This window comes from Schistocerca gregaria, chromosome 5, assembly GCF_023897955.1.
Source record: "Schistocerca gregaria isolate iqSchGreg1 chromosome 5, iqSchGreg1.2, whole genome shotgun sequence".
NCBI lineage: Eukaryota > Metazoa > Arthropoda > Insecta > Orthoptera > Acrididae > Schistocerca > Schistocerca gregaria.
Window position 1 is genome coordinate 376,434,292 of NC_064924.1, and position 27,389 is coordinate 376,461,680.

General features: G+C 39.8%; 1 protein-coding gene across 1 annotated transcript in view; it reads left to right on the top strand.

Moving 5' to 3' along the window:
- The window catches only part of LOC126272021 (heparin sulfate O-sulfotransferase), a 77,676-nt gene that overhangs the window by 14,261 nt on the left and 36,026 nt on the right, over positions 1–27,389 (top strand). Inside the window, exons 4-6 of the mRNA XM_049974515.1 lie at positions 9,162–9,300; positions 26,092–26,189; positions 26,389–26,546. Of these exons, the coding sequence (XP_049830472.1) occupies positions 9,162–9,300; positions 26,092–26,189; positions 26,389–26,546 (395 nt within the window). The remainder of the gene's footprint in view (positions 1–9,161; positions 9,301–26,091; positions 26,190–26,388; positions 26,547–27,389) is intronic.

Below are 27,389 nucleotides of genomic sequence, written 5' to 3' on the forward strand. Positions count from 1 at the left end.
CAGTTTCTAAGAAGGGCAAGATTGAATACAATGCCAACAGGTATGACCTTAAATCGTTTGCCTCCCTCGCTAAATCATGGGAGGAACGTAGGGCTACAGAATGTAGAGAGCCATATTCACCTGGGATTTTACTCTGTAGCAGAACTGATGGGGACTCCTTTCTACCTATGAAGTCTCAATTTTTCATTGAACACCTTGAAGATAAGTTTGTAGAAGTGACAGTGCTGTCCAAGATCAGAACAGTGCAGTCTTGATTCAGACAGCATCCCCAGCCCAGTCCTGAGTGTTATTCGCCTGTGACAAGCTGAGTGATATTCCTGTTTCTGTCACTCCCCATAAAAGCCTCAACATGGTCCAGGGGATCATTTTCCATCATGATCTCCTCTTGCAGCATGACGACGAGCTCCGTGCCACTTTAGAATGGCGGGGTGTTCATTTCACCCAGTGCGTTTACAGGGGACTCAAAGACAACAGGGTTGCTATCAGTGCCTTCATCTTGGCCTTTGAGGGTGATTCTTTGCATGAAAAGGTCTAGGTGATGGTTTACCACTGTGACATTAAACCATATGTCCCTCCCTCTATGCGTTGCTTTATATGCCAGAAATTCGGGCACATGTCTTCCTGCTGCACTTCCAGCGCTACATGTCAAGTCTGTCGACTTCCCAGCCTCACGATAGCGTCATCCTCTAGTGGAATTGCAGTGGTTTTTTCCACCACCTAGCTGATTACGGCAACTCTTTAAGCTTTACACCTGCTTTCTGCATTGCCCTTCCACAGCTATATGCAGTGAACCTGTGCCCCTTCAAGCCCCTCTTGAAGCTGTGGCTGTCAGGATAACGACGGCGCAGGAAATAACTGTCTGCAATGTATATCTTCCTCCAGATGGTGCAGTACCCCTGAACACATTGGCTGCACTGATTTATCAACTCCCTAAACTTTTCCTACTTTTGGGAGATTTTAATGCTCATAACCCCTTGTGGGGTGGCCCCATGCTTACTGGCCAAGGCAGATATGTCGAAAATTTACTGTCACAACTCGACCTCTGCCTCTTAAATACAGGTGATCCCACACATTTCAGTGTGGCACATGGCACATATTCGGCCATTGATATCTTGGTTTGCATTCCTGGACTTCTCCCATCTATCCACTGGAGAGAACCTGTGTGGTTGTGACCACTTCCCCATCTTCGTGTCACTGCCCCCCGGCATCAGGCCCATGGGCACCTGCCCAGATGGAATTTAAACAAGGCAGACTGGGACACTTTTACTTGTGCTGTCACCTTGAATTTCCCCCACATGATAACATCAATGTGGTGGTTGGGCAGGTAAATACAATGATCGTTTCTGTGGTGGAAAACACAATCCTTCGTTCTTTAGGATGCCCCTGGAAAAAGACAGTCCCTTGGTGGTTGCCAAAAGTTGCTGAGGCAATTACAGAGCGCCAGTGAGCTCTGCAGTGGCATAAGCCACACCCTTCCCTGGAGCACCGCATAACCTTTAAACAGCTTTGTGCTCGCATTCGCCAGCTTATCAAAAGACAAAAACAGGAGTGTTGGGAGAGATACGTCTCGACCATAGGGTGCCATATGTCACCTTCCCAAGTCTGGGCAAAGATCAAATGAGTTTTTGGGTACCAGACCCCAACAGGGGTTCCCGGAGTTAACATAAATGGCGTGTTACCTACCGACGCAAACGCGATGCCGAGCGCAATGCTCGCGCATCTGCAGCAGAGAATTACTCCCCAGCCTTTCGCACTTTCAAATGGTGGAGAGAAGGGAAAGTCCTCTCGTTCATTACATGCCACAGTGAACCCTTTAACACCACATTCACCGAGTGGGAGCTCCTCAGTGCCTTTGCTCATTGCCCCGATACAGCTCCTGGGCCAGATCGGATCCACAGTCATATGATTAAACATCTCTGGTCTGACTACAAGGGACATCTCGTGATCTTCAGCCGGATCTGATGCAATGTCATCTTTCCATCACACCGGCGGGGGAGCACCATCATACCACTGCCCAAAATGGCAAAAGCCTACTTGATGTAGATAGCAATTAGCCCATCAGCCTCACCAAAGTTCTTTGTAAGCTGCTGGAACGTATGGTATGTCAGTGGTTGTGTTGGGTCGTCAACTCACGTGGCTTGCTGGCTCCATGCCAGGGCAGTTTTCGCCAGGTTCGCTGTACCACTGATAATCTGGTGTCCCTCAAGTCTGCCATCCAAACAGCCTTTCCCAGACAGCAACACCTTGTTGCCATGTTTTTTTATTTACAAAAAGCGTATGACACCACCTGGCGGCATCATAGCCTTGCCACATTATATGATTGGGTTCTCTGAGGCTGTTCCCAATGTTTATCCAGAATTTCCTGTCACTTTGTACTTTCTGTATCCAAGTTTGTGCCTCCCATATTTCCTGCCATATCCAGGAGAATGGGGTCCCACAGGGCTCTGTATTGAGTGTCTCTCTATTTTTAGCGGCCATTAATGGTATAGCAGCAGCTGTAGGGCCGTCCGTCTCACTTTCTCTGTATGCAGACGACTTCTGCATTTTGTACTACCGAGCGAGGTGGCGCAGTGGTTAGCACACTGGACTCGCATTCGGGAGGACGATGGCTCAATCCCGTCTCCGGCCATCCTGATTTAGGTTTTCCGTGATTTCCCTAAATCGCTTCAGGCAAATGCCGGGATGGTTCCTTCGAAAGGGCACGGCCGATTTCCTTCCCCATCCTTCCTTCACCCGAGCTTGCGCTCCGTCTCTAATGACCTCGTTGTCGACGGGACGTTAAACACTAATTTCCTCCTCCTCCATTTTGTACTCCTCCACCAGTACTGGTGTTGCTGAGTGGCACGTACAGGGAGCCATCCACAAGGTGCAGTCATGGTCTCTAGCTTCCAGTTTTCAGCCGAAAAGTCATGTGTTACGCACTTCTGTCGGTGTCGTACCGTTCATCTGGAACCAGAACTTTATCTTACTGTTGATCCCCTCAATGTAGTGGAGACATATTGATTTTTAGGACTGGTTTTTGACACCTGATTGACTTGACTTCCTCACCTTCGTCATCTTAAGCGGAAATGCTGGCAGCACGTCACTGCCCTCCGCTGCCTGAGCAACACCAATTGAGGTGCAGATTGCTTGACGCTGCTGCAGCCCTACAGAGCCCTTGTTCAATCCCACCTTGACTATCGGAGTCTGGTTTATGGTTCGGTGGCACCCTCAGCATTGCGTTTACTCGACCCAGAACACCACTGTGGCATTCAACTAGTGACAAGAACTTTTAGGACAAGACCGGTGGCCAGTTTCCTGGCAGAGGCTGGAGTCCCTCCATTGCAGGTCAGGCGTGCACAACTGCTTGCCAGTTATTTTGTACGTGTTTGCAGTTCTCCTGCGCATCCGAATTACTGTCTTGTTTTCCCACCCAAGACAGTTCATCTCCTGCATCGGCAGCCCAGGTCAGGGCTTAGAATTGCAGTTTGTATCCAATCTCTTCTGTGGAAGTGGAGTCCGTGCCTTTACCACCTATACTCGAGGTCTGTTTGCATACACCTCCTTGGTGTAAACCAAGGCTGTGGCTTTGCCGGGTTCTTTCACAAGGCCCAAAGGACTCAGTTCACCCTGCAGCTCTCCGCTGTCACTTCTTCTTGATTTTCGACATTTACTGAGGCCATGAAGTGATTTACACCGATGGCTCAATGGCTGATGGCCACGTTGACTTCACATATGCCCATGGAGGACATATTAAACAGCATTCCTTGCCCAATGGCTGCAGTGTTTTCCCTATAGAACTTATGGCTATGTCTCGTGCTCTTGAGCCCATCCATTCATGCCCTGGCCAGCCATTTCTTCTGTGTACTGACTCCTTGAGCAGCCTACAAACTATCGACCAGTGCTACCCTCATTATCCTTTGGTAGCGACCATCCAGGAATCCATCTATGCCCTGGAATGGCCCAGTCGTTCAGCGGTGTTTGTGTGGACTCCAGGACACATCGTAATCCCAGGCAACGAACTTGGTGACACGCTGGCCAAATAGGCTACACGAAAACAGCTTATGGAGATTGGCATTCCAATAACTGACCTGCATTGGTTTTCACGCTGCCAGGTTTTTCGGCTTTGGGAGACAGAACGGCATAGTCTCAGTACGAACAACAAACTGCGTGCCATTAAGGAGACTACGAATGTGTGGCAGTCCTCCATGTGGGCCTCTTGCAGGGACTCTGTAGTTCTCTGCCAGCTCCGCATTGGCCATGCTTAGGTGACCCACGGCTACCTCCTGCACCGTGAAGACCCACCTCAGAGTCGATGCAGTGCCTGGTTGACCGTGGCCCATATTCTGGTGCGCTGTTGCACTTTGACTGGCGAGCGATGAAATCTTTGGTTACAGGACTCGTTGCCACTAATTTTATCTGACAACGCTTCATCGGCTGATTTAGTTTTACATTTTATGCATAAGAGAGGGTTTTATCATTTGATCTAAGTTTTAGTGCATGTCCTTTGTCCCTCTGTGTCGTCCACCCTAGTGCTTTTAGGGTGAATGTTTTAATGTGTTGCAGAGTGGCTGGCTTCTCATTTTTATTCTCATGATCAGCCAGCCATGGTAATCTGTTTTGTCATTTTAATCTCTTCTGCCTGTTTCTTGCATTTCTGTGGTTTTCTTTTCCCCTTTTGTCCATTTAAGTGTTTGTTGCCCTTCTGTCATTCTTGTGGTTTTACATTTCTCTCTGTTTTGTGTTGTCAGTCTCACTTGTTTTATTCTCACCCTTGTGGCATTGTTTTATTCAGAACAAGGGACCGATGACGTAGCAGTTTGGTCCCTTTGCCCCTCCTTTAAACCAACCAACCAACCATCTCTCACAAAATTTAGTCTGGCGAGTACATACGGCAGAAATAGGGCATTAAAGAGTGGCAATCTGGCACCACTGTAACAACATGTATTCTAAGTACATCTGCCAGCACATATTAGTTGTGCTGTACAGTTGGTGCAGTGCATAGAGTTTTGGGTTAGCATGCAGAAGGTCGAGGGTTCGCTCCTGGGTTGGGGCGAATTTTTATTTTTTTTATTTTTTTTATTTGCTAATTTCATTCTGATGTTTCGTACTGTAATATATACCATTTCTTAGGTCACATGTATCCTAAATTTACAATGCTGAACATAACAAATACATGGTTATTCAAATTAGATATAGACAGTTGAAACAAATGACCTGTCTTAGGACAATAACTACAAAAACAATATCAATTTCAAGATGCTTAATGTGAAAGTACAGTACAATAATACAACATCTACATGTCATTTATACTACATGTAATATGAGCACTCAGGTGTTGCACATTAGCAGCCAGTGATAATAATAATGTCCATATTAATGACCAGATGACCTTCATGACAGAATTCATAGTCCTCAGAACAACAGATGCTCAAAGTGACCTTCCTGCACATCCAGACATTGTGCAATCCACTGGATCATACAGCTCTGGATCCTTTGCAACAAAGCTGTGTCCACAATAACGAGAGCAGCATGAACATGTTCCACCAATTCTTCCACATTCGTCGTTGGAGTTGGATGACATACCACGAAAAAATTGTTGCATCTGATATGCGAGTATATGAAACAAGTGAAGAAACCTCAGATTTTGAAAGAATATAACAATTCCTGTTCAAAAGTTGGTAAATTCTCAAAGGTGGGAATATTACTGAACCATCAATGTAATAAGTGATGGTTGAAAAATACTGATTTGAATTATTTACAGAAAAATTGGAAAACTGAGGAGGGAGGCTGACCTCAGGGAAGTTCAGATTGAGCTCTGGGGAAATGTGGAAGCACACAGGGCAATACTGACCCAAAGACTTCTCTTAGAAGATATGTTAAAGAAAGGCAAGTCTATATTTGTAAATTTGGAGAAAGTTTTTGCCAATGGTGTCTGGAATATTCTCTTTCAAATTCTGAAGATAACAGGGATAAAATACACAAAATGAAGGGTTATCTACAACTTGTACAGAAACCAGATGATCGAAGGACACAAAAAGGAAGTGGTACTGACAAGGGAACTTCCCCATCCCACCCCCCCCCCCCCCCCCCCCCCCCTCAGATTTAGTTATAAGTTGGCACGGTGGATAGGCCTTGAAAAACTGAACACAGACCAATCGAGAAAACAGGAAGAAGTTATGTGCAACTATGGAAAAAAAGCACAATATACAAACTGACTAGTCCATGAGCAAGATAGGCAACATCAAGGAGAGCGTGAGTTCAGGAACGCTGTGGTCCCTTGGTTAGCATGAGCAGCTGTGGATCAAAAGGGCCTTGGTTCAAGGCTTTCCTTGAGTGACAAGTTTTAATTTTTTATTTTCAGACAATTATTATCCGTCCGTCCAATGCGAGGTAACTGCGCCATAGTATGGGGACGCTACACCTAAACAAGAAAAATCGGGCAAGGTAGAAGAATCTTTTTATCCATTCGCCAACTGTACAAGTTAGGTGGGTCGACAACATATTCCTGTCTTGTGACACATATGCCGTTACCAGTATCGTGTAGAATATATCAGACGTGTTTTCCTGTGGATGAATCGGTTGACCTATGACCTTGCGATCAAATGTTTTCGGTTCCCATTGGAGCGGCACGTTCTTTTGTCTACTAATCGCACGGTTTTGCGGTGCGGTCACAAAACACAGACACTTAACTTCTTACAGTGAACAGAGACATCAATGAACGAACGGACAGACCATAACTTTGTGAAAATAAAGAAAGTAAAATTCTCACCCGAGGGAAGACTTGAACCAAGGACCTCTCGTTCAACAGCTGTGCACGCTAACCATGGGACTACGACGCTCCTGTGCTCACATTTTCTTTAATGTTGCCTATGTTGCGCATAGACTACTCTGTTTGTATATTTTGCTTTTTTTTTTTTTTTTTCCACACAACTTTTTCTTATTTTCTCGGTTGATTTGTGTTCAATTTTTCAAGGCCTATCCACTGTGCCAACTTATAACTAAATCTGAGGGGGTTGCGATGGGGAGGTTCCCTTGTGAGAAGGAAGTGAGACAGGTTGTGGTATATCCCCAGTGTTCTTCAGTCTGTGCATTGAGCAAGCCATTAATGAAACCAAGGAGAAATTTGGAAAGGGAATTAAAGTTCAGTGAGAAGAAATAAAAACATTGAGGTTTGCTAATGATATTGTAATTCTGTCAGAGATGGTACAGGACTTTGAAGATCAGTTGAAAAGAATGGATGGTAGAGCTTTTCATAGTTGACCGTCTATAGCTGTTAGATCATTCGAAAAAAGCAGATTTGTGCTACCAGCTGGACTATTATATTTACTTTCTACCAGTTTTGTTTAGTCACTGTTTTTCTCCTGTGGGGGTGACTAATAATTGAAACTGGTAAAATAAACATACAATTGCACAGATGATGGCAAAAATATGATATTTTTTATTTTTTATTTTATTTTTTGTCAAAGAATGGATAGTGTCTTCAAAAGAGGATGTAAGTTAAATATCAAGTAAAGTAAATCAGTGTAATGGAGTTTTGTCAAATTAAATCAGGCAATGCTGATGGGATTAGATTAGGGATGAGACACAAAAATAGATGAGTTTTGCTATTTGGGCAGCAAAATAATTGAGACTGATTGAAGTAGAGAGCATATAAAATGAAGACTCGGAATAGCAAGAAAAATATTTCTGGAACAGTGAACCTTGGTTATACTGACTATAAATATAAATGTCTTTTCTGAAAGTATATGTCTGTCGTGTAGCCTTGCACAGAAGTGAAATGTGTATCATAAAAAACTTGGACAAGAAAAGACTAGATTTTGAAATGCAGTGCTACAGAAGAGCTCTGAAAATGAGATGGGTAGATCAGATAACTAATGAAAAAGTATGACATTGAAATGAAGAAAACATATTTTCTTTATTTGGAGACACACAAAAGTTTTATATACTGTTAACCAGTATAGGACACCATTTTTCATTATCAGGACAATTGAAGCAACATCAGAATGATCACCAAGTAACACTTTCTCAGACTGAATAATATAGTTAACTTTTATGCGATTGAATCAAAGAAATTATAAAATGTAAGATTAAAAAATATCACCCACTGCCTACAAAATGGTGTTTTTTCCCAATAAAAAATATATTGCGTAACTTAAATAAAAGAAAGTTTATATTGAATGAAGATCATGTAGGGAATAAATGCTAGAGTGGGGCGTTGTGTCAAATTTTTCTTTAAACTGAAAATTGCAACAGCAATAACATGGATTGGTAAATTGGGAAAAAAGTGTATGTTGTTATTTAGTTAATGAGACAAATGGAGAAAATGTTCTTTCAGACAAAAAGCTTGTCCTAGAGGTATTAATGAAATGATGTCAGATGCTGTCTCTTGATCTGATAACAACATACTTAAAATAAATGCTGTGTTATTTACAGTCAGAATGTAGCCACATTTTTGCTGAGAAAAGTGTATTATATTTGTAATTATTAAAGCTCGTACAAATGACATTCTGAATTAAGACAAACTTCAGACATTTGGAATTTCATAAAGATAGAAGATTGAACTGTGACTTCAGTTCTGCTTGTATGTGATATCTGGTGACTTTCTTGTTCATTGGAAAAGGATAACAGTATGTCTGAATAACAGAGTGAAATGTAGTTAAGAGGAACCAAGTTAAGAATCGTACTGCCTTTCTTGAAGTGTGCGTTCTTAAATTTCTATGTTCAAGTTAATGCCTTCAAATAAAGTAAAGATATTTCCTTCCCATGATACTAAGTAAAGAAAGTAATCTTTCCATATGCAGTGACATTGGGTTGAGAAATGATCAGTACTACTTTTTTACTTCTTTGCCGTAGTGTGTCTCGGGATCCACTATAAACTGAAGAGTTGCCTTTTTTATTCCAACAGAAGTATATGATATGTGAAACATTTTATGATTATCTAGTGTTAGTGTGTATGTACTGGTTGAGAATTCAAGATTAATAATTGTGCTCTTGAGTATTTAGTACACTTCATGATGATTTTGCTCATTTTATTAGGAGTCACTAAATGACGGGTCACTTGTTAGAAAAGCTTTTATACTGTATTTTTTGTGCAGTACTTATTAAAATGCACAGTGTATTGAAAAATACACACAGCTCTTTGTACAAAATCATATATAAATGTAAACATATGTTTTCAGGTTTGGAGTTTCACAGCGTCCGCTATATATTAATCTGATCCGGAAGCCACTGGATAGGCTTGTTTCATATTATTACTTCCTTCGCTATGGAGATGATTTTCGACCGCACCTAGTGCGCAGAAAACATGGTGACAAAAAGGTACAAGTAGCGATCTATTTGGAAAAGTATAAATATGAGTTATTATGTTTTTACTTGGTTTTCTATGATGAAGGTCTTCCTCTTCAGAAAATTATAGCAAGTATTAGTAATATGCAATTTTGGCTTATATTATAATGTAATGGCTAAAGATCCCCAGGCACGAGCGATTAATTGCAGTGGTCCATCACAAGGGCGGGTGCAGTCACCTAACAGACCGTATGCGTTGGCCAAATTGCAGTGATCTGACACTGATCATAGACTGCCGGGAAATACTGGTTAGTCTGATGGCGTGCACATGATTCGTGCATATACTACAGCTGTCTGGCTGGTTAGCAGCAATGTGTGGCAATATGACTGCTTGCGTGCAACTGCTTTGTCTAGTTATTGAACATATTTGTGTACTTTTCTTTTCATTTTGCTTTGTTCACATTGAGTAGGAACTTTGCCAGAATTTGCAGTTAGGAAGTGATGTTAAGGCTGGAGTTCCCATTTGCATTAAAAAGGTGATACAAAATAATCTCCGAATTTGCAGTGATTGATATTTTCAAGTTTACTATGTAGAAGAAAAATTGATGAGTAGCTCATTGTAGTAGTCACAATACACTGAGCTGTTCTTAAAGTCCCTTGTCATTTTATATATTGCGACTCTCCCTCATACAATTTAGAACAAGGGTTGTGGCAATCAGCAGTGTTGCTATTGACAACATTCCTATGCATATATTGAGATTACAAAACAAATTGTGTATACTTGCAGTTAAGAAATAATAGCATATTTTCTGGAAAGGGGATTGAAAACATTACAGGATAAAATAAAGCTTACGAGCAAGACATTTGGCATGGAACAGTTTTTAAAATATGTAATTAAAATGTGTCTGAAGCTAAAGGTGAACATTTAAAAACAGAATAAAAAAGCGAGAAAAATCGTCTACAGCACCAAAGCAGTTGATAGTGTATGTGGTTATCCCTAGCTACTTGGCAGGGCTACAACATGTTCTGTTTCAGAGCTCTGTTGGAACTTAGTACCATTTCTGAGAAAGATTTGTGAAGTGCCCCGTAGGTGAGTACCTGGAGTGACAGACCAGTGGGGCCCCGTGACATACAGGACGTCAAGAGAGACATTTTATTAGACTTCAAATACACATTATGTCATTAGCAATGAGAGGCAAACATGTTCCTCTCTGTTGACTCAGGCTGGCCACAGCTAGCAGGTGGCTGGCTTCCAACCATGGGAAAGGGGTGCATGCACAGTCGCGTTGCAGACAGCAGGTTGAGCAACAACCAGTGGTCTGACTGAGGATTGAGGCTCTGACGTCAGTGGTGCTCTCATTCTTCTACCGCCACTCCATTACACTGCTGAACAGCCACACCCAATGACTTGGGTTCATTTGTGTTCACTGCAGAGGCGAGTGAAGACCTCCACATGTGGGGGACAATCCGCTACCCCCTGGGAGGAGTCTGGCTACAGTAGGCATGGAACGCAGGTCAGCAGCGTTGTGGCACCAAGTCCCTCAAGGAGATGCAGTGCAGGGGGCAGCTGGCACAACCAGGCCTCGAACCCATGCATGCACCTGGCGGTGACAAGTCATTCTGTTGTCTAGTAAGGCCATGGCATTGTGGTAATGTGGCTTGTCTCTTAAAGAATCTGCCTCAAAATTCGCAGCTGTATACAAGGTTCTGATGTGCATTTAGCACCGTTACCCAGCCCCCAGTCACATAGCTCACAGCATGGGTTGGTGCACTGGGTGGTGACATCTTCCCATATGTTCCGGCTGTTACTGCTGTGTGGTGCAGACTTCATCAAGCACAGCTAGCCTGTCTAACAATCCTTTTGTGCATGTGTTATGACCCACATGTCACCACAAGGCACTTAGCAACTGGCATTATGTAATTTGACACTTTACAGCCACATTATTACAGATCCCTACATTGTTTGGAGAATTGGCAGAGTCCCTGACATCAGTTGTTGGGCTTCAATTTTTTTCCTCCCATTGCATAACGGATATGCTGTATAGGATTCAACTCGATATCTACTAGTCAGTTCATGTGATGAACACCTTTAAAAATCATTGTCTGATGCGATGACTCAACGTGGAAACTTGTTACAGTCTATGAAGAAGAAACCTGCACCAACTACGTTTCTTAGTGACATTATGAATTTGCTCAAACTCCAGTGGCAGGTGTTGTAAGAGGGATTTTGTGCATCACATGGAGATTTATTGTTAAAATGTTTTATCCATGTTACAAAATGACGTTGTTGTTGTTGTTGTTGTTGCTGTGGTCTTCAGTCCAGAGACTGGTTTGATGCAGCTCTCCATGCTACTGTATCCTGTGCAAGCTTCTTCATACTGCAACCTACATCCTTCTGAATCTGCTTCGTGTATTCATCTCTTGGTCTCCCTCTACAATTTTTACCCTCCACGCTGCCCTCTGATGCTAAATTTGTGATCCCTTGATGCCTCAGAACATGCCCTACCAACCTGTCCCTTCTTCTTGTCAAGTTGTGCCAGAAACTCCTCTTCTCCCCTATTCTATTCAATACCTCCTCATTAGTTACATGATCTACCCACCTAATCTTCAGCATTCTTCTGTAGCACCACATTTCGAAAGCTTCTATTCTCTTCTTGTCCAAACTATTTATCGTCCATGTTTCACTTCCATACATGGCTACACTCCATACAAATACTTTCAGAAATGACTTCCTCACACTTAAATCAATACTCGATGTTAACAAATTTCTCTTCTTCAGAAACTCTTTCTTTGCCATTGCCAGTCTACATTTATATCCTCTCTACTTCGACCACAATAATTTATTTTGCTCCCCAAATAGCAAAACTCCTTTACTACTTTAAGTGTCTCATTTCCTAATCTAATTCCCTCAGCATCACCCTACTTAATTCAACTACATTCCATTATCCTTGTTTTGCTTTTGTTGATGTTCATCTTATATCCTCCTTTCAAGACACTGTCCATTCCGTTCAACTGCTCTTCCAAGTCCTTTGCTGTCTCTGACAGAATTACGTCATCGGTGAACCTCAAAGTTTTTATTTCTTCCCCATGGATTTTAATACCTACTCCGAATTTTTCTTTCGTTTCCTTTACTGCTTGCTCAATATAGAGATTGAATAGCATTGGGGATAGGCTTCAACCCTGTCTCTTTCCGTTCCCAACCACTACTTCCCTTTCATGCCACTCAATTCTTATAACTGCCACCTGGTTTCTGTACAAATTGTAAACAGCCTTTCGAACCCTGTATTTTACCCCTGCCACCTTTAGAATTTGAAAGAGAGTATTCCAGTCAACATTGTCAAAAGCTTGCTCTAAGTCTACAAGTGTTAGAAACGTAAGTTTGCCTTTCCTTAATCTAGCTTCTAAGATAAGTCATAGGGTCAGTATTGCCTCACGTGTTCTAATATTTCTACAGAATCCAAACTGATCTTCCCTAAGGTCGGCCTGTACCAGTTTTTCCATTTGTCTGTAAAGAATTCGAGTTAGTATTTTGCATCCCTGATTTATTAAACTGATTGTTCCGAAATATTTACATCTATCAGCACCTGCTTTCTTTGGGATTGGAATTATTATATTCTTCTTTATGTCTGAGGGTATTTCGCCTGTCTCATACATCTTGCTCACCAGATGGTAGAGTTTTGTCAGGACTGGGTAATCCAAGGCTGTCAGTAGTTCTAATGGAATTTTGTCTACTCCTGGGGCCTTGTTTCAACTCAGGTCTTTCAGTGCTCTGTCAAACTCTTCACGCAGTATCGTATCTCCCATTTCATCTTCATCTACATCCTCTTCCATTTCCATAATATTGTCCTTAAGTACATCGCCCTTGTATAGACCCTCTACATACTCCTTCCACCTTTCTGCTTTCCCTTCTTTGTTTAGAACTGGGTTTCCGTCTGAGCTCTTGATATTCATACAGGTGGTTCTCTATTCTTCAAAGGTCTCTTTAATTTACCTGTAGGCAGTATCTATCTTACCCCTAGTGAGATAAGCCTCTACATCCTTACATTTGTTCTCTAGCCATCCCTGCTTAGCAGTTTTGCACTTTCTGTCGATCTCATTTTTGAGATGTTTGTATTCCTTTTTGCCTGCTTCATTTACTGCATTTTTATATTTTCTCCGTTCATCAATTAAATTCAATATTTCTTCTGTTACCCAAAATGACAGTGATGGGAAAATAAGATAAATTAATTGGGGATCGTATGTGGCTTATTGGCAGACGTTCTTCCCACGTAGCATTTGTGAACAAAACAGGGATGAGTACGAGAAATAGCCTCCTATACTCACCAAAAGGTGGCTTGTGGAGCCTAGATACAGTAGTAGTCTACTGGATGTCCTTGACCTATCATACCAGCTAAAATAGGAACCTGCACTTACAGATGTGTGAGACTGGCATCCTGGGGTGACAGAATACACTGTAGTATGTTGTGTTATTTACATTTGCCTGACAGGAAAGTTCACAGAATTTTAAAACCTGTGAAACAATGGACATGCCACAAAAGTGCCCATGGTGCTCCATTAATAAGATATTCAGGAATAGTTCTCACACCTACAGCTAACCAACATACTTGGTCCATTCACATTAATGGGACCATCACCTATGTTCGATGCCAATGTGCAATAATCACTCACGGGCGGCAGGTAGCAGCACAATCAGGGAGGGTATATAAAGCATGCCAGGGGACACAAAAAATAGTACAGTCGTTGTTGTAATGCAGAAACAGAATAATTTATCTGACATCCAAAAGGACATGACCGTTGGCCTTCAAGCCAAGGGTGTAAGCTTTTCCAAAATGGCTAAGTTTCTAAAGTGTTTAAATGCCACTGTGGTTAAAATATACCATGCATGACTAAATGGAACTATCCAAAAATGGGACCAAGGCAGCTGTGGTGCACCAGACCATAGATTACAGGGGTAAACAACAGCTGTGGAGATGTGTATGGGCAAATAGATCTGTAACTGTTGAGCAGTTGACTGCCCAGATGAATCAAGGAGCTACCAACAGTGTCTCCTCAGTGACCATTCAGGAGAAGTTGCTGAATGTGTGCCTCAGTAGCAGGTGCCTGCTTCAAGCACCTGTGCTGACTGCTGGTCACTGGTGACAATGGCTAGAATTGAGTCACAAGAAGTGGCCTCTTTAGATGAATCATGTTTTATGCTCTATCGTACAGATGGCCGTTGGCTTGTACAGTGTGAAACATCTGAAAGCAAACATCCTGCAGCAATTGTCAGAAGGGCCCTGGCTGAAGGAGGGAGTATTGTGGTCTGAGGAATGCTTTTGTGGCATTCCCTGGGTGACCTCATCATTCTAGAAGGCACATTGGGCAACACAGGTATGTGTGTATCCTTGCAAACCATGCCCATCACTGCATCGAGCTTGTTTTTCCCTGGCATGATGGCATCTACCAGCATACACAAGTATGTATCTATCCTTGGAAACAGTGCCTACCACTACATACAGTTTGTTTATCCTTGACACAATGCCATCTACCACCAGGAAAATGCTATGTATCTCATAGTTCACAGTTTATGTGCATGGTTCATAGAGCACCAGGATGAATTTATTTCATGCCCCTGGCCACCAAACCCCATGGATATAAACCCAGTCAAGAATCCACCTCGATTGGGCTGCTTGCGCCATGGATATTCAGCCGATAAACCTAGCGCAGCTGGCCGCAGCACCAGAGTTAGCGTGGTTCCACTCCCTGTTGATACCATCCGGTATCTCATTGACACTCTTCCTGCATGTCTGGGAGCCGACTGTACTGCAAAAGGTGGTTATTCAGGCTTTTGGAAAGGTGATTGCATTAATGTCACTGGATAGTGTATTTTCTAGATTTAGAAATCCAGCCAAATTGTTACTTCCCTTCAGTGTGTGTTATGAACATAACATTCTGTCTTCACTAACCTAAATTTGCTGGAAGTAGTCTAATGCTTTAGATGACAAGAAGCAATGTGGAGCTGGTTTGCAAACTTCCCACCTCTCTCCCATAGATTGACTTACTTGGTATGCACAGCCAATCTTCTTCTCTGGATAGCCGGCCATGTCGATCTCCAAAAACTTCTTCTTCGAAGAATAATGCTGGTTAAGGGAATTTATCAGACTCTCTCTCTCTCTATTCTTGAAATAATTTTGTACTCGAAGAATACTTTTAGTTCAGTCATGGTATATTTCAACTTCCACAAAAAAAAGATTCACCACTTCAAACTTGTGCGAGTCAGCCAAGTCATCAAACATTAGACTCTATTAGGATATATTTACAACAGAGTTGGTTTAATAACCACCAGAAAATATGAACATGTCTTGCTTCTAGCAAGTCCAACACCAGCATCAAATAGCACAGGCTCTTCTCTACACGTACACTGAAACTCTATGGATTGTACAGCAGGTATTTGTCAGCCGCCGTTCGGCCACCGTGTCCACATTTTGCTCATGACTCTTTTTAGACCTACACACACAAACATGCAATGTGCAGTAGGTTGAATTTGTCTCTCTCACACTTCTATTTAAAATATTGTGGGTTCAAGGTGGAGGAAGGCCAAGTGGTTCTAGAATTTACACAGAAATTCTCGAAGCACTACATATTCCCCGTCAGATGGAACACACAATATTTTATATACCATTGTTATGTACATTTATATCACAGAGAATAACAGTTCATCTTTCAACAATATACCTTGTTCTTTTAATAACCATGAATACCCTTTTTCTTATTATTTAACTATTCCTTTTTGTTCATTTTACTTTCATTATAAAACGTGAATATTTCAATCAATGTTGTAGTTAGCTCTTTCAATATCTAAAAAAATCATTAAGACATTTTTTTTTCTTTTTGGTCTTTATCCAATTGTAAATTCCAGGTGTTCATGACAATTGAGTACTTCATTCTTTATTCTAATCTCTTGTACTATTTTTTCCTTAGTACGTACTAGTATCATTATTTGTAGTAGTTTGTAGTCTGGAGGAGCTCTGGGCAAATGCAAGTGTTCTTTTCGACCCTTGTAAACTCACATATAACATAATAAAGCTAGTGGTATATAGAATTCAAACTTACCAGAGTGATTCCTATTAAATGTGTGACTTCTGTCATGATACTGTCCTTTTCCCCTAGGATCAGTGCCTATACCTTACATGTGGGTTGACCCTATGAGTGCGCTTCCTCCTACTGTTCTGGTAGGAAGGCCCTTTATAAAACATCCCTATTCATCAAGCCACAGGTCGTCCTATATCTATGTAGGTATGCCTGCCCTATAACCTTAGCAAATGCCAGGTACGTCCCCCTTATCCTTTATGAGTAGGCCTCATGGTTCATTGCCCTATTATACACCTTTATGTACACTATAATTAAATATTTCCTAGTAAAATTAAACTCTATTTTACACTTCACTCTCACTTCTTAGCACCTCCTCTAATACCAAGAGTCCTCTTCCACTTCTCAACTTCTATAATCTTAGTAAATACTATGTCTATAAATATTATTCAACTCATGCTAATTACTATGTCTACACATAATGATCAAGTCCCACTAGTCTATGATTCATCTCTTCATCAGAGTCTTTGCTACCCTGACTTTTCTTAAATGATTATCGCGATTGTTACAACCTTGCTTATCACTGTTTTATAATTATTCCACAAGTAAGATTTAAAAAAGGAAAAATGTAGAACCATCACTTAAAAAACAATTTGTGTATCTTTCCAGATGTACACATATCTTTATCCCCTACAACCCTTGGCAGTTCTTACAATCTTTTAATCTGTAACTTCATTGCTTGTGTATTCGTATTTCTTTGTGTGTATGCAGAACTGTTATCGTGAAGTCGGATTATTCGGGCTTCTTATCTGAAGACAAGTTGTAGTTCATTGGAAACCATGGAAACTAGGAAGGACTTCTGCAATAGAAGTAGATGAATATGGAAAGAGGGAAAAATAGATAGGTCCTCAAATGAGAAGTAAGAAAGGGAAAAAAAGGTAGATGTGGTTGCTAGGATCAAAGGAGAGAAAGAAGACAGCCCCAAAGACAGGAAACCCTTCCCATCCCCCTTCCCCAGGATCCCTACCTCGTCAGTACTTGAGTGAGAAGCCGGAGGAGGCATGGTGTTAAATTGTCTCGTACAGAACGGACATTCCCACCTTCACCCTTGAGGTCCGTGAAAAAAATCTTAGCTACGGTATGGAAACAGCAAATGGTGAAGAATCAGGCACACTTGTTTGCGAGGGTCATTTGAAAGGTGTGATGTGTGTTTTTGTTAGTAATGATTTACTGTTAGTGTAAATCATGCTTTTTCATTCATTTCGACATCGATACAAACCCTCCCGTCTATGTCACATCTCGTAAAAGGTATAAAATATTGTGTACCGAGTATAAAATTATATATGCCATTATCACAGTCATTTAATTAGTCACACAATATTGTTTTCCACAGATATAATATTCCATTCAGTTTACTAAGAAAAATATCCTCAATGATTTTAACTTGATTGTCTTACATTCAGTGTGAGAATGGTATTCTCATGAATTCAGAAAGTATTTTGAAAGTTATGTGCCAGGTATGGTTTTCTCTACTTACTTAGAACTATGTGAAAAAAACGATTACCAGACAGCTTTCAAGAAAATCATTTTTGGAATCATTGTAGTTATGATTCATATTAACAGAATATACAAATATAATGACATTGATTTCACTCAGACTTCTGCCCACAGATTTGCACAGAAAACTGGTGAAGAAATTACTTACAAGGCGTAATACAGGCAAAAACAAAACCTAACTATACATGGAGACTGCGTCGGCTGCTGTTGACATTACAATCGAAACCGTGGGAGAGAATGGCTGGCTAGGCAGATTTAATCTATCTTATTTCAGGGATAATATGCGTACCAATTCCCACCTCATGTCACCACCTAGTAAAGTCAGGATAAGTTGGGGCGATCCAGGACGAGTCATGAAGACAGGTAGGGGCACCCCTGGAATAACCAAGGAAGATGCAATCAAAATTGCTAGTGGGCACAACCCACTAACAAAAATTCCTAGCAGGCACAACCCTCAATCAACCGAGGATGACGCAGTCACATACCAGGAGGAATTTTGGGTGATGTAATAACAAATTCTCGCTGGTATGGTTTTTCTAATAACCTCTAAGTGGGAGATGATAGAATAGTATAAGAAGTTGTCGAATTCAGTACAGAAAAATTTTATTACAGAAGAAACACCAAAAACAACTCGGGATTCAACAGTCGTCACTCCATCCATTAAAACAGAACGTTAACATCCCTCGGAGAATAAACAATATGTCCTTTACATTGAACTTTACTTTTTCTGACCCAGTTGTAGGATCCACTAAAAATAATGTTTTGAGATGTATTACCATTTGAGTATCTTCCCAAGCTAGAAATTCTTCAAATTCGTTACTAACAAGTTGTGGTCCATTATCTGTGAGAAATCATTTTGGTTTTCCCACCTCCAGAAAGTACTGTTGCAAACAGCATATAACCATCTGTGTATTTGCTCTTTTTATAGGATATAACTTAACATATTTTGACCAGCACTCTATGATGACCAAAATGTATGACATTCTTCCGTTTCCTTTAGGAACTGGCCCTAAAAAATCTGCTGCTGTAAGATCGTGTAATGATTTAGGTATAATTGGATACGTTTTGTATTTAACATGAGTGTTACTCTCTTTCACCTTCTGACAGATGTCACAGGTCCTAACTCAGGATGCTACTTTATGTCCTAGCTTCTTAAAATAATGGAACTTATTCATATGAGCTATACACTTTTTTATTCCACAGTATCCATATCCTGTATGAATATAGCACACAGTTTTGTTTTCCATTAACTTTGGAATGCAAATGCGCCAACATTATGGTGTTATACTGTCTCTCCAAAACGAATTATGCCCTATAATTTTCCTCCTTCCTGCTTGATTAGGAGCTATGGAATTCCTAATACACATAGCAAACATTTCTGTAAAATAGCGATCATGATGGATGTTTTCTGTTATTCTTTGGGCCACCTCTTGTACCCTGGTGTACGGATATTCTACTGTCACAAAATTAATTGCAAAAATTTCGCTGGGTCCCTCCATACATTTTAACTCTCCTGTTCCTACTGGTAACGTAGACAAAGCGTCCAGTACAATATTCTCAAAACCTTTTACATACTGTATCGTAATGTCATATTCCTGTAGGAACAACATCCATCGCAATAATCTACTGTGTAACAACTGACTACTCATTAAAAGAGATAGATCTTGATGATCTATATAGACATGGATTTCTGACCCCCATACTAGTGTTTGGAATTTTTGGATACTCCATACTGTTGCCAATAGTTCTTTTTCAACAGCTGTGTAGTTTAATTCATGTTTATGAATATAATAGAGGGAAACATTCCACGTGGTAAAACAATATATAAAAAACAAAGATGCTGTAACTTACCAAACGAGAAAGCGCTGGTTTATAGACACAGTAAAAAACACACAAACACACACACATAAATTTCAAGCTTTCGCAACCCAAGGTTGCTTCGTCAGGAAAGAGGGAAAGACGAAAGGATGTGGGTTTTAAGGGAGAGGGTAAGGAGTCATACCCTCCTCCTTAAAACCCACATCCTTTCGTCTTTCCCTCTCCTTCCCTCTTTCCTGATGTAGCAACCTTGGATTGTGAAAGCTTGGAATTTGTGTGTGTGTTTGTGTGTTTTTTATTGTGTCTATCAACTAGCTCTTTCTCGTTTGGTAAGTTACAGCATCTTTGTTTTTTATGTATATTAATTCATGTTTATTAAGACTACGGCTAGCAAAAGCTATGGAGCTACAATTTACATTATCTAGACCCAACTCTCCTTGAAAAAGTTCTGCTGCGGTACCCTAATCAGGTGCATCGGTTGAAATTATACATGGCTCACCCGTACTCGGATGATTTAATATGGGTGATTCTACCAGTGCTCTTTTTACATTTTCAAATGCATCATTTGCCTCTTGATCCCAAAACCACAGTATTCCCTTTCTTAATAAACATAAAATTCTTGGATCATTCAGTTCTTGATCCCATGTATACTGTCTATAGTATCCGGCCATTCCTATAGATCCCTTCAACTGTCTTGCGTTTCTAGAGGGTGGACAATCTTTAATAGCTTTTATGCACTCAGGATCGGGTCTAATCCCCTGCACCCCTACAATATGCCTTAGAAACTTAAGTTCTTGTTGTGCAAAGTGCGATTTAGACAATTTTACTGTAATACCTTTTTCTTTAATTTTTTTGAGGGTCTTACTCAAGGTTAGACAATGTTCGTCCCAGGTAGCAGAGATTATGAGGATATCATCTACATATATTAGTAAATACTTCAATAAATCTCTTCCTAATGCCTCATACAGAGCATGTATAAATACAGATACTAAGATATTTAGTCCGAACGGTAACGCATTGAAATAAGACGATTTACAATTAAACAGAAATGCTGTATACTTCTTTGATTCAGGTTGTAGCCTAATTTGCCAATATCCCACCATCAGGTCCATTGTGCTAAAAAACCTTGCTTTTTCCAAATTTGGATAACAATTCATCAATGTTACTTGGTCTGTCATGTTCTGTCTCTATATACGTATTCAATATACGCGCATCTAGCACTAATCGCGCACCTCCTGTATCCTTTTCTACCACTACTAAAGGGTTATTCGTGATGCTAGGACTACGTTCTTTTATATTGTTGTCAATCATTTTGTAAATTTCCTCCTTAACTGCTTCTTTCAAACTTACCGGTATTGGATATGGCTTACAGGAAGATGAAGTGTCATCTTTGATTTTAAACTTACAATGTAATCACTGATATTACCGGTATGATCATGAAATACTACTTCATATCCCATTAGAATTTTATATAAATCTTGTTTTTGTTCTCTGGTTAATATTAGAGATTCATTTACTTTGTTTTGTATGTCAGCTCGATGTGGTACATGATTTACATTATCGATCTCTGGTGACAATCGTGCTGTAGCAGTTAATCGTAAACATTGACATTCAGTTATTTGTCTTGCAATGTAATTATCAGTTACAAACGGTACCCAACATTTACTGTCATATTTACCAAATCAAAGAAGATTTTCCTCAAAATTTAATATGACGTTAATTTCTAATAACCAGTCTAGACCAAATAAAACATACCTACTAATATTTTCTACTATTACAAGGGGTTTGACAAAATCTGATATTTCAGATGTGGCAGTTCACTTGGGTTTCATGTTTCACAACTTTACTTTTCGTTCTGGTTATACCAAATATGTAAAACTCCAGTTACTGGTAACAGCGGTAAGTAATGTTTAATCTATAATGTGTTAAAGAATGCACTAAAAATGAGTGACACCTCACTCCCTGAGTCTGTAAATATGTTAACTTCAGAAGTCTCCATGGTTCCTGCTATTATTGGTTGTGGATTGCTGGTAGTCAAGCTTGGTTCTTCCAGTAACAACCATTCTTTTGTAGGTATTTTGTGCATGAAATTAACATACTTATTATGAGCCAGGCCTTCTAGTGTATCTCTAGGACCTGGGCCCTGCCCCTGGATCCAGATCACACTGTTTTCCTCATTATTAGTAGTCACTGGTTGGTTACCAAATTGGGTACTACATTATTACTTTGTGCTCTATTATTACTTGGCACAAATTCCTGTGAAGTTACTGGATCTAAATTCGAAGGTGGATGCTTCTTCTGATAATTATCATTGCCATTATTTCTGTTGTGCTGGTGTATTCTAGTTAAGTTGGCCTCATGTATTTTAAAATTATTTCTACTATTCCTTTTGTAATTCTGATTTTCACTTTGGTGTACACTCTCATTGCTGTCCTTATTTAAGGCATCAAGTGCATCCATAAAGGACAACAATTCTTCTACTGTTTTCAAGCTGCTACACAAAATGTCTTTTGTTGTGACTTCTGAAATTTTCCCGGCGTATTTGTTCTTCTAATGTCTTTTCTTGCATAGATAGATAAGCATCTGATTAAAATTCGAACTAGCCCCTCTTCTTCCATTGATGTATCTGAGTACTTCACCCACCTTAAATGCCAGTTGAAATACTTTCTCATTGTTCCCCATGTATTATTGTAATACTTCGGTTCCCACAAATCTGATATGAATTTTTCCTGCACACTAGTGGACCAGTATTTTTCCTTAAATTTCTTCTGGAAGTCTCCCCAAGAAGAAAAGTTCTCAATATTTACAGTATCCCAATCTCCGGCTTCCCCTAAAAGGTACCCAACAGCAAATTCAATCTTTTTTGAATCTTCCCAGTTCTTCGGCAAGGCTTGGTTAAATCTTTTCATAAAATGAGTGGGATGTACGTCCCCATCCGGCTTAAACTTAGGGAATTACCTAGATAACACTGAATTGGCTGCCCATTGTAAATCCGTCATTGCCTCACTAGTCAATACCATGTTAGGAGATGTCATCCTCTTATCTACTTTGTCCTGAATAAGTTTGAATTCTAGCCATAATTCATCCATACCTTACTTGGTAACCTTGAGTTCAGAAGATAAGACAGGAGATACGTTCTCCAAGATTACTCTCGCGGCAACTTTTTGGTCAATTATTTCCTCTACCTGTTCCTCTGGACTACTTATATTTATTAAGTCTGAGGTTGCTAGTTCCTCTTTAAAGTTTCTTTCCACGTTATCTACTCGAAAGTTAATGCCTGCAATTTGCGATTGGACTATTGGTTTTAACTTATCCTGCTTTTCAACACTCTCTCTCAAATTGTGCAATCTTTGCTTTACAGCATTAAATGTAACATTACATGCATTTTGAAATGATCCTAACTTCTCACTAAGTTCAGATTCTACATCATTACATTTATCTTCAATAGCAGATTCTAACTTCTTTGTCAAATCCTGAAATTGCTCATTCTGCCTCTGATTAAAGTTAGTCAACAGTTGATTTACGTGACTATTTAAAGAACTAGTTAGTTCACCTTTCAAATCTATTTTAAAATTTTCTACTTTAGTAGTTAAAGCGTCAAATTCAGTTTTCAGATTTCCCGTGCTTTCACATAAATGGCTGGTTTGCAAATTTCCCACCTCTCTCCATAGTCTGACTTACTTGGTATGCACAGCTGATCTTCTCTGGATAGCCGGCCACGTCGATCTCCAAAAGCTTATTCTCTGATGAATAATGCTGGTTAAGGAAATTTATAAGACTCTCTCTTTACTCTTGAAATAATTTGGTACTCGAAGTATACTTTTAGTTCAGTCATGGTATATTTCAACTTCCACAAAAAACAAATTGACCGCTTCTCGTATAAATATTCGAACTTGTGCGAGTCAACCAAGTCATCAAAAATTAGACTCTATTAGCATACATTAACAGCAGGGTTGGTTTAATAACCACCATAAAATATGAACATGTCTGCTTCTTTAAGTCCAACACATTAATTACTTAAAAGTCTAGTCTCATTTATTCATTTGTTCTTAACAATCATCACAGTCCCTAAACCAGCAAAAAATAGCACAGGCTCTTGTCTACACATACATTGAAACTCTATGGTTCGTAGAGCAGGTACTTGTCAGCCGTTGTTCAGCTGCCACATCCACATTTTGCTCGTGACTGTTTTTGGACCTGCACACACAAACATGCAATGCACAGTAGGTCAGATTTGTCTCACACTTCCATTTAAAATGTCATTGGTTTGAGGTGGAGGAAGGACAAGTGGTTCTAGAATTTACGTGGAAATTCTCGAAGCACTGCAGTGGATATACAGCAGACATTAGTATGCAGACTGCACGCAGTCACATTTTTACATTTTATTTTGAAAAAACATTCAACCTGACACCAGCTGATAGTCTGTTAATGTTACATCATGAAACATGTATAGTGTGTGCAATGAAGGAGTGAAAAGTGAATGAACAATGTAGTACTAGCCTTAAATAACTGCTGTGTAATACAGTATTGTACTCTGGGATTAATCAAATGAGGTAGCACTGTTTTAAACAGACTGGCCTTTTATTTGCGGGGTTATAGGCTCCAGTCTTCATCCAGTGCTCATGATTTAGGTTTTCTGTTGTTTCTCTGAATTACTTTGGGCAAATGCCTGTATGGTTCCTTCTACAGAACCACAGCCAACCACCTCTCCTGTTCTTCTCAAACTAGATCTGTAAGTATATAAATGCCTGTACATATGAATTATGTTGTTCTTGTCATTCTTACATTGTAATGCCAGGCATGTCTAAAGTGATCTATGAATGAATCATAAAACAACAGCAACTACTACCACTACTACAAAAACACTATGTGAAACTATGATGTTATCAATCAGCTTCAAAGTGGAGTTTCACAGACACTTGTTTTTCCTGCCTCTCACCGTCTTGGAAAACATTTGAATAAGTTCTATCAAACCATTCTGAACAAGTCACTAACACCTTCATGACTGTATTTTAAGTATGATTGTTTTTGCAGTTTCACTAGAGTAAAAATTGCCAAGAAAGAACTCAGTGCAGAAGTTATTGTTCATGCAAAGCTGAAAAATAGAAGACTAGAGAAGTGGACAGCAAACACTTTTATTCGATTCATTTCAGAGTAGACATGGCATTTTTCTAATCTTTGTTGGAATATACGCTGCAATGGACATTTGTGATGAATTAGATCTGGGTGCCACTCTGAGACACAAGCTCAAATTGCTGCCTATTGTGGACAGTGCTCTATAGTACTTCCAGGATCAAACATAACACTAGGTTCTGTTCTTAGCCTAGCCGACCAGAAACAAGTCCTCTGGGTGTATATAGCATTTGGTTTCTGTTACAGTCACAAATTTAGCACATTGCTACTCTCCTGCCGGCATAATGAATTTTTATAAATGATTGCAAGTAATGAACCCATTTTGAATTTGTGTACTGCAGAATCATGGTAACAGTTAATAAAGAGGATCCAGTGAGTTTCCCTGTCCACTGATGGAGCCGTTTTACACTTAGGATACATTGAAGACCTAGAGTGATTTTAGCTTACTGTACTGCGAAATGACCATACTACAAGTGTTTCTTAAAGTACATGGTTTCTCCTGATTTATATGAGTAACTATGTCTTCCAACACTTCTGTGCCTATATTGAGAGGCTGCTCTCTTATCTTTTTGAAATGTGACCTCAACATATGCTTTCACCATTTACTTTGTGAAACAATATCAGATCTTTAGGGCACTGGGGCAGACAATATATGATTATGTGATGAAGTTCCTTATATACTCCAGCTCCATTAAACTGTTCCAGCTCCCAAAGTGTTGTTCAAGTTATTTGAGGTTTGTATCCACCATAGAAACAATATCAAATTACACAGGCCATTATTTTTCAGCTACAGAGGCAGCGAAAGGAAGCAACATTCCACAGAGTATCAATTTACATGGAAAGTCAAGGATGTGACCTACGAGACAGACAGCTAAAGTGGTTTTTGTGCCACTCGGAGACTCAAAGTCATATCTCTGCCTATTGTGGTCTGTGAAATGTTTCTCTACATTCAGTTCATTTATACATACACAAAACAGATGCAAGGCAACAGCACAGCTTTTAATAGTAATGCCATTACAGACTCTATTAAAATGTGGTGTCTGTCTGTTTGTTTCTGAAGGAATTCTTCAAGAATCTCACTCTTGTATGGGTAAAGAACTAATTGTAAAATAATTACAAACAGAAAGGCTAAAGCTGTGATATTCTTTGTACTACACTGAGCAATATTCTCATCAGTGAAAACTGCATTGCATTACCTTGTGATAAAAAGGTTATCGTTGTTTTAATATCCATTAAATTTCATTTCAGACATTTGATGAATGTGTGCAGTTAAACCAACCGGATTGTGATCCTGATAATATGTGGCTCCAGATTCCATTCTTCTGTGGGCATGCAGCACCGTGTTGGTCAGTTTTCAATCACTAACAGTTCTGTTCTATATTATAGTCAATAACTCCAATTTTTAATTTAATTTTATTTTTTTGAGATAGGGCACTATTGATGTTCTTACCAATTCCAGTAATCCCTATTTCTGGATCCCTTTCCAAATTACTTAAGACTCAACTTATCAAATATTGTATTTTTTGAGGGAAATTGTATTTGTAGGATTCCAGGAAATGAGTGGGCCCTTGAAGAAGCAAAAAGAAATCTTATCAATCACTATTTCTTAGTTGGAGTCACTGAAGAACTGGCAGATTTTGTGAGGATATTGGAGGCGGCACTTCCTAACTTTTTCCGTGGTGCAGCTGCTCATTTTGAAACCAGTAAGCTATTTCTATTTGTGTATTAAACTTACATTATGTAATTCAACTGTTTTATCTTTCTTGCTTGGTATAAAATTAATTACAGTTAACTTTATCCAGAATAATTGTAATGGATAAATGTATGAGGAAATGGAAAAAGACAGTAACTGTAAGCAGATACATATACAGGGTGTAAACAATAATTGTTACAATGTACCACAGTGGTGTAGAGGAAGTCAGAATGAACCATTTTACAGAGGAAACTAGTGGGCTATCAAGCTGGAAAACCACCTCAAACCGATGCATGAAAACATCCTAAGCTACAGCGCATATGCATCTCCTGAGGTTTTCAATATTCTCTTGCCATTTTCACACATATTATTTGTCTTAGAGAAACACATGACTATTATCATTTTTTAGAAAATTTAATGTAGTTCAGTTTTGTACTGGTATGTGTTTTCAGTAGAGGCTGCAGTTTTACTTATAAAAGTCCCTTCAAATGCTTTTCCACCCTCACATTCAACCTCCACCTGGTCAGAATTTTTAGTACATTTTTCATGACACCCCTTCCTACCACTGCACAAAAATTTAAGACTACATGAACTATCTCTGATTATGACGTTTTTTGGTATTTGCTGACTGGGCTATTATTGTGCACACAGATTAGTCTTGCACTTACGAATTGTAAAACTGATGTTTGTGTGAATTTTACCTCCCAGTTTCATGAATTGTGAAAGCATAAAATTAAAAATTAAATATTTGTTTTGTAAATAAAAACCGCCTTTTCTTGCTGTGCTGTGTTTGATTTTTTCCAAATGACTTTCACCTTTTTGCTTTAAGGCATCTTCAGTGGGATCTAGAATG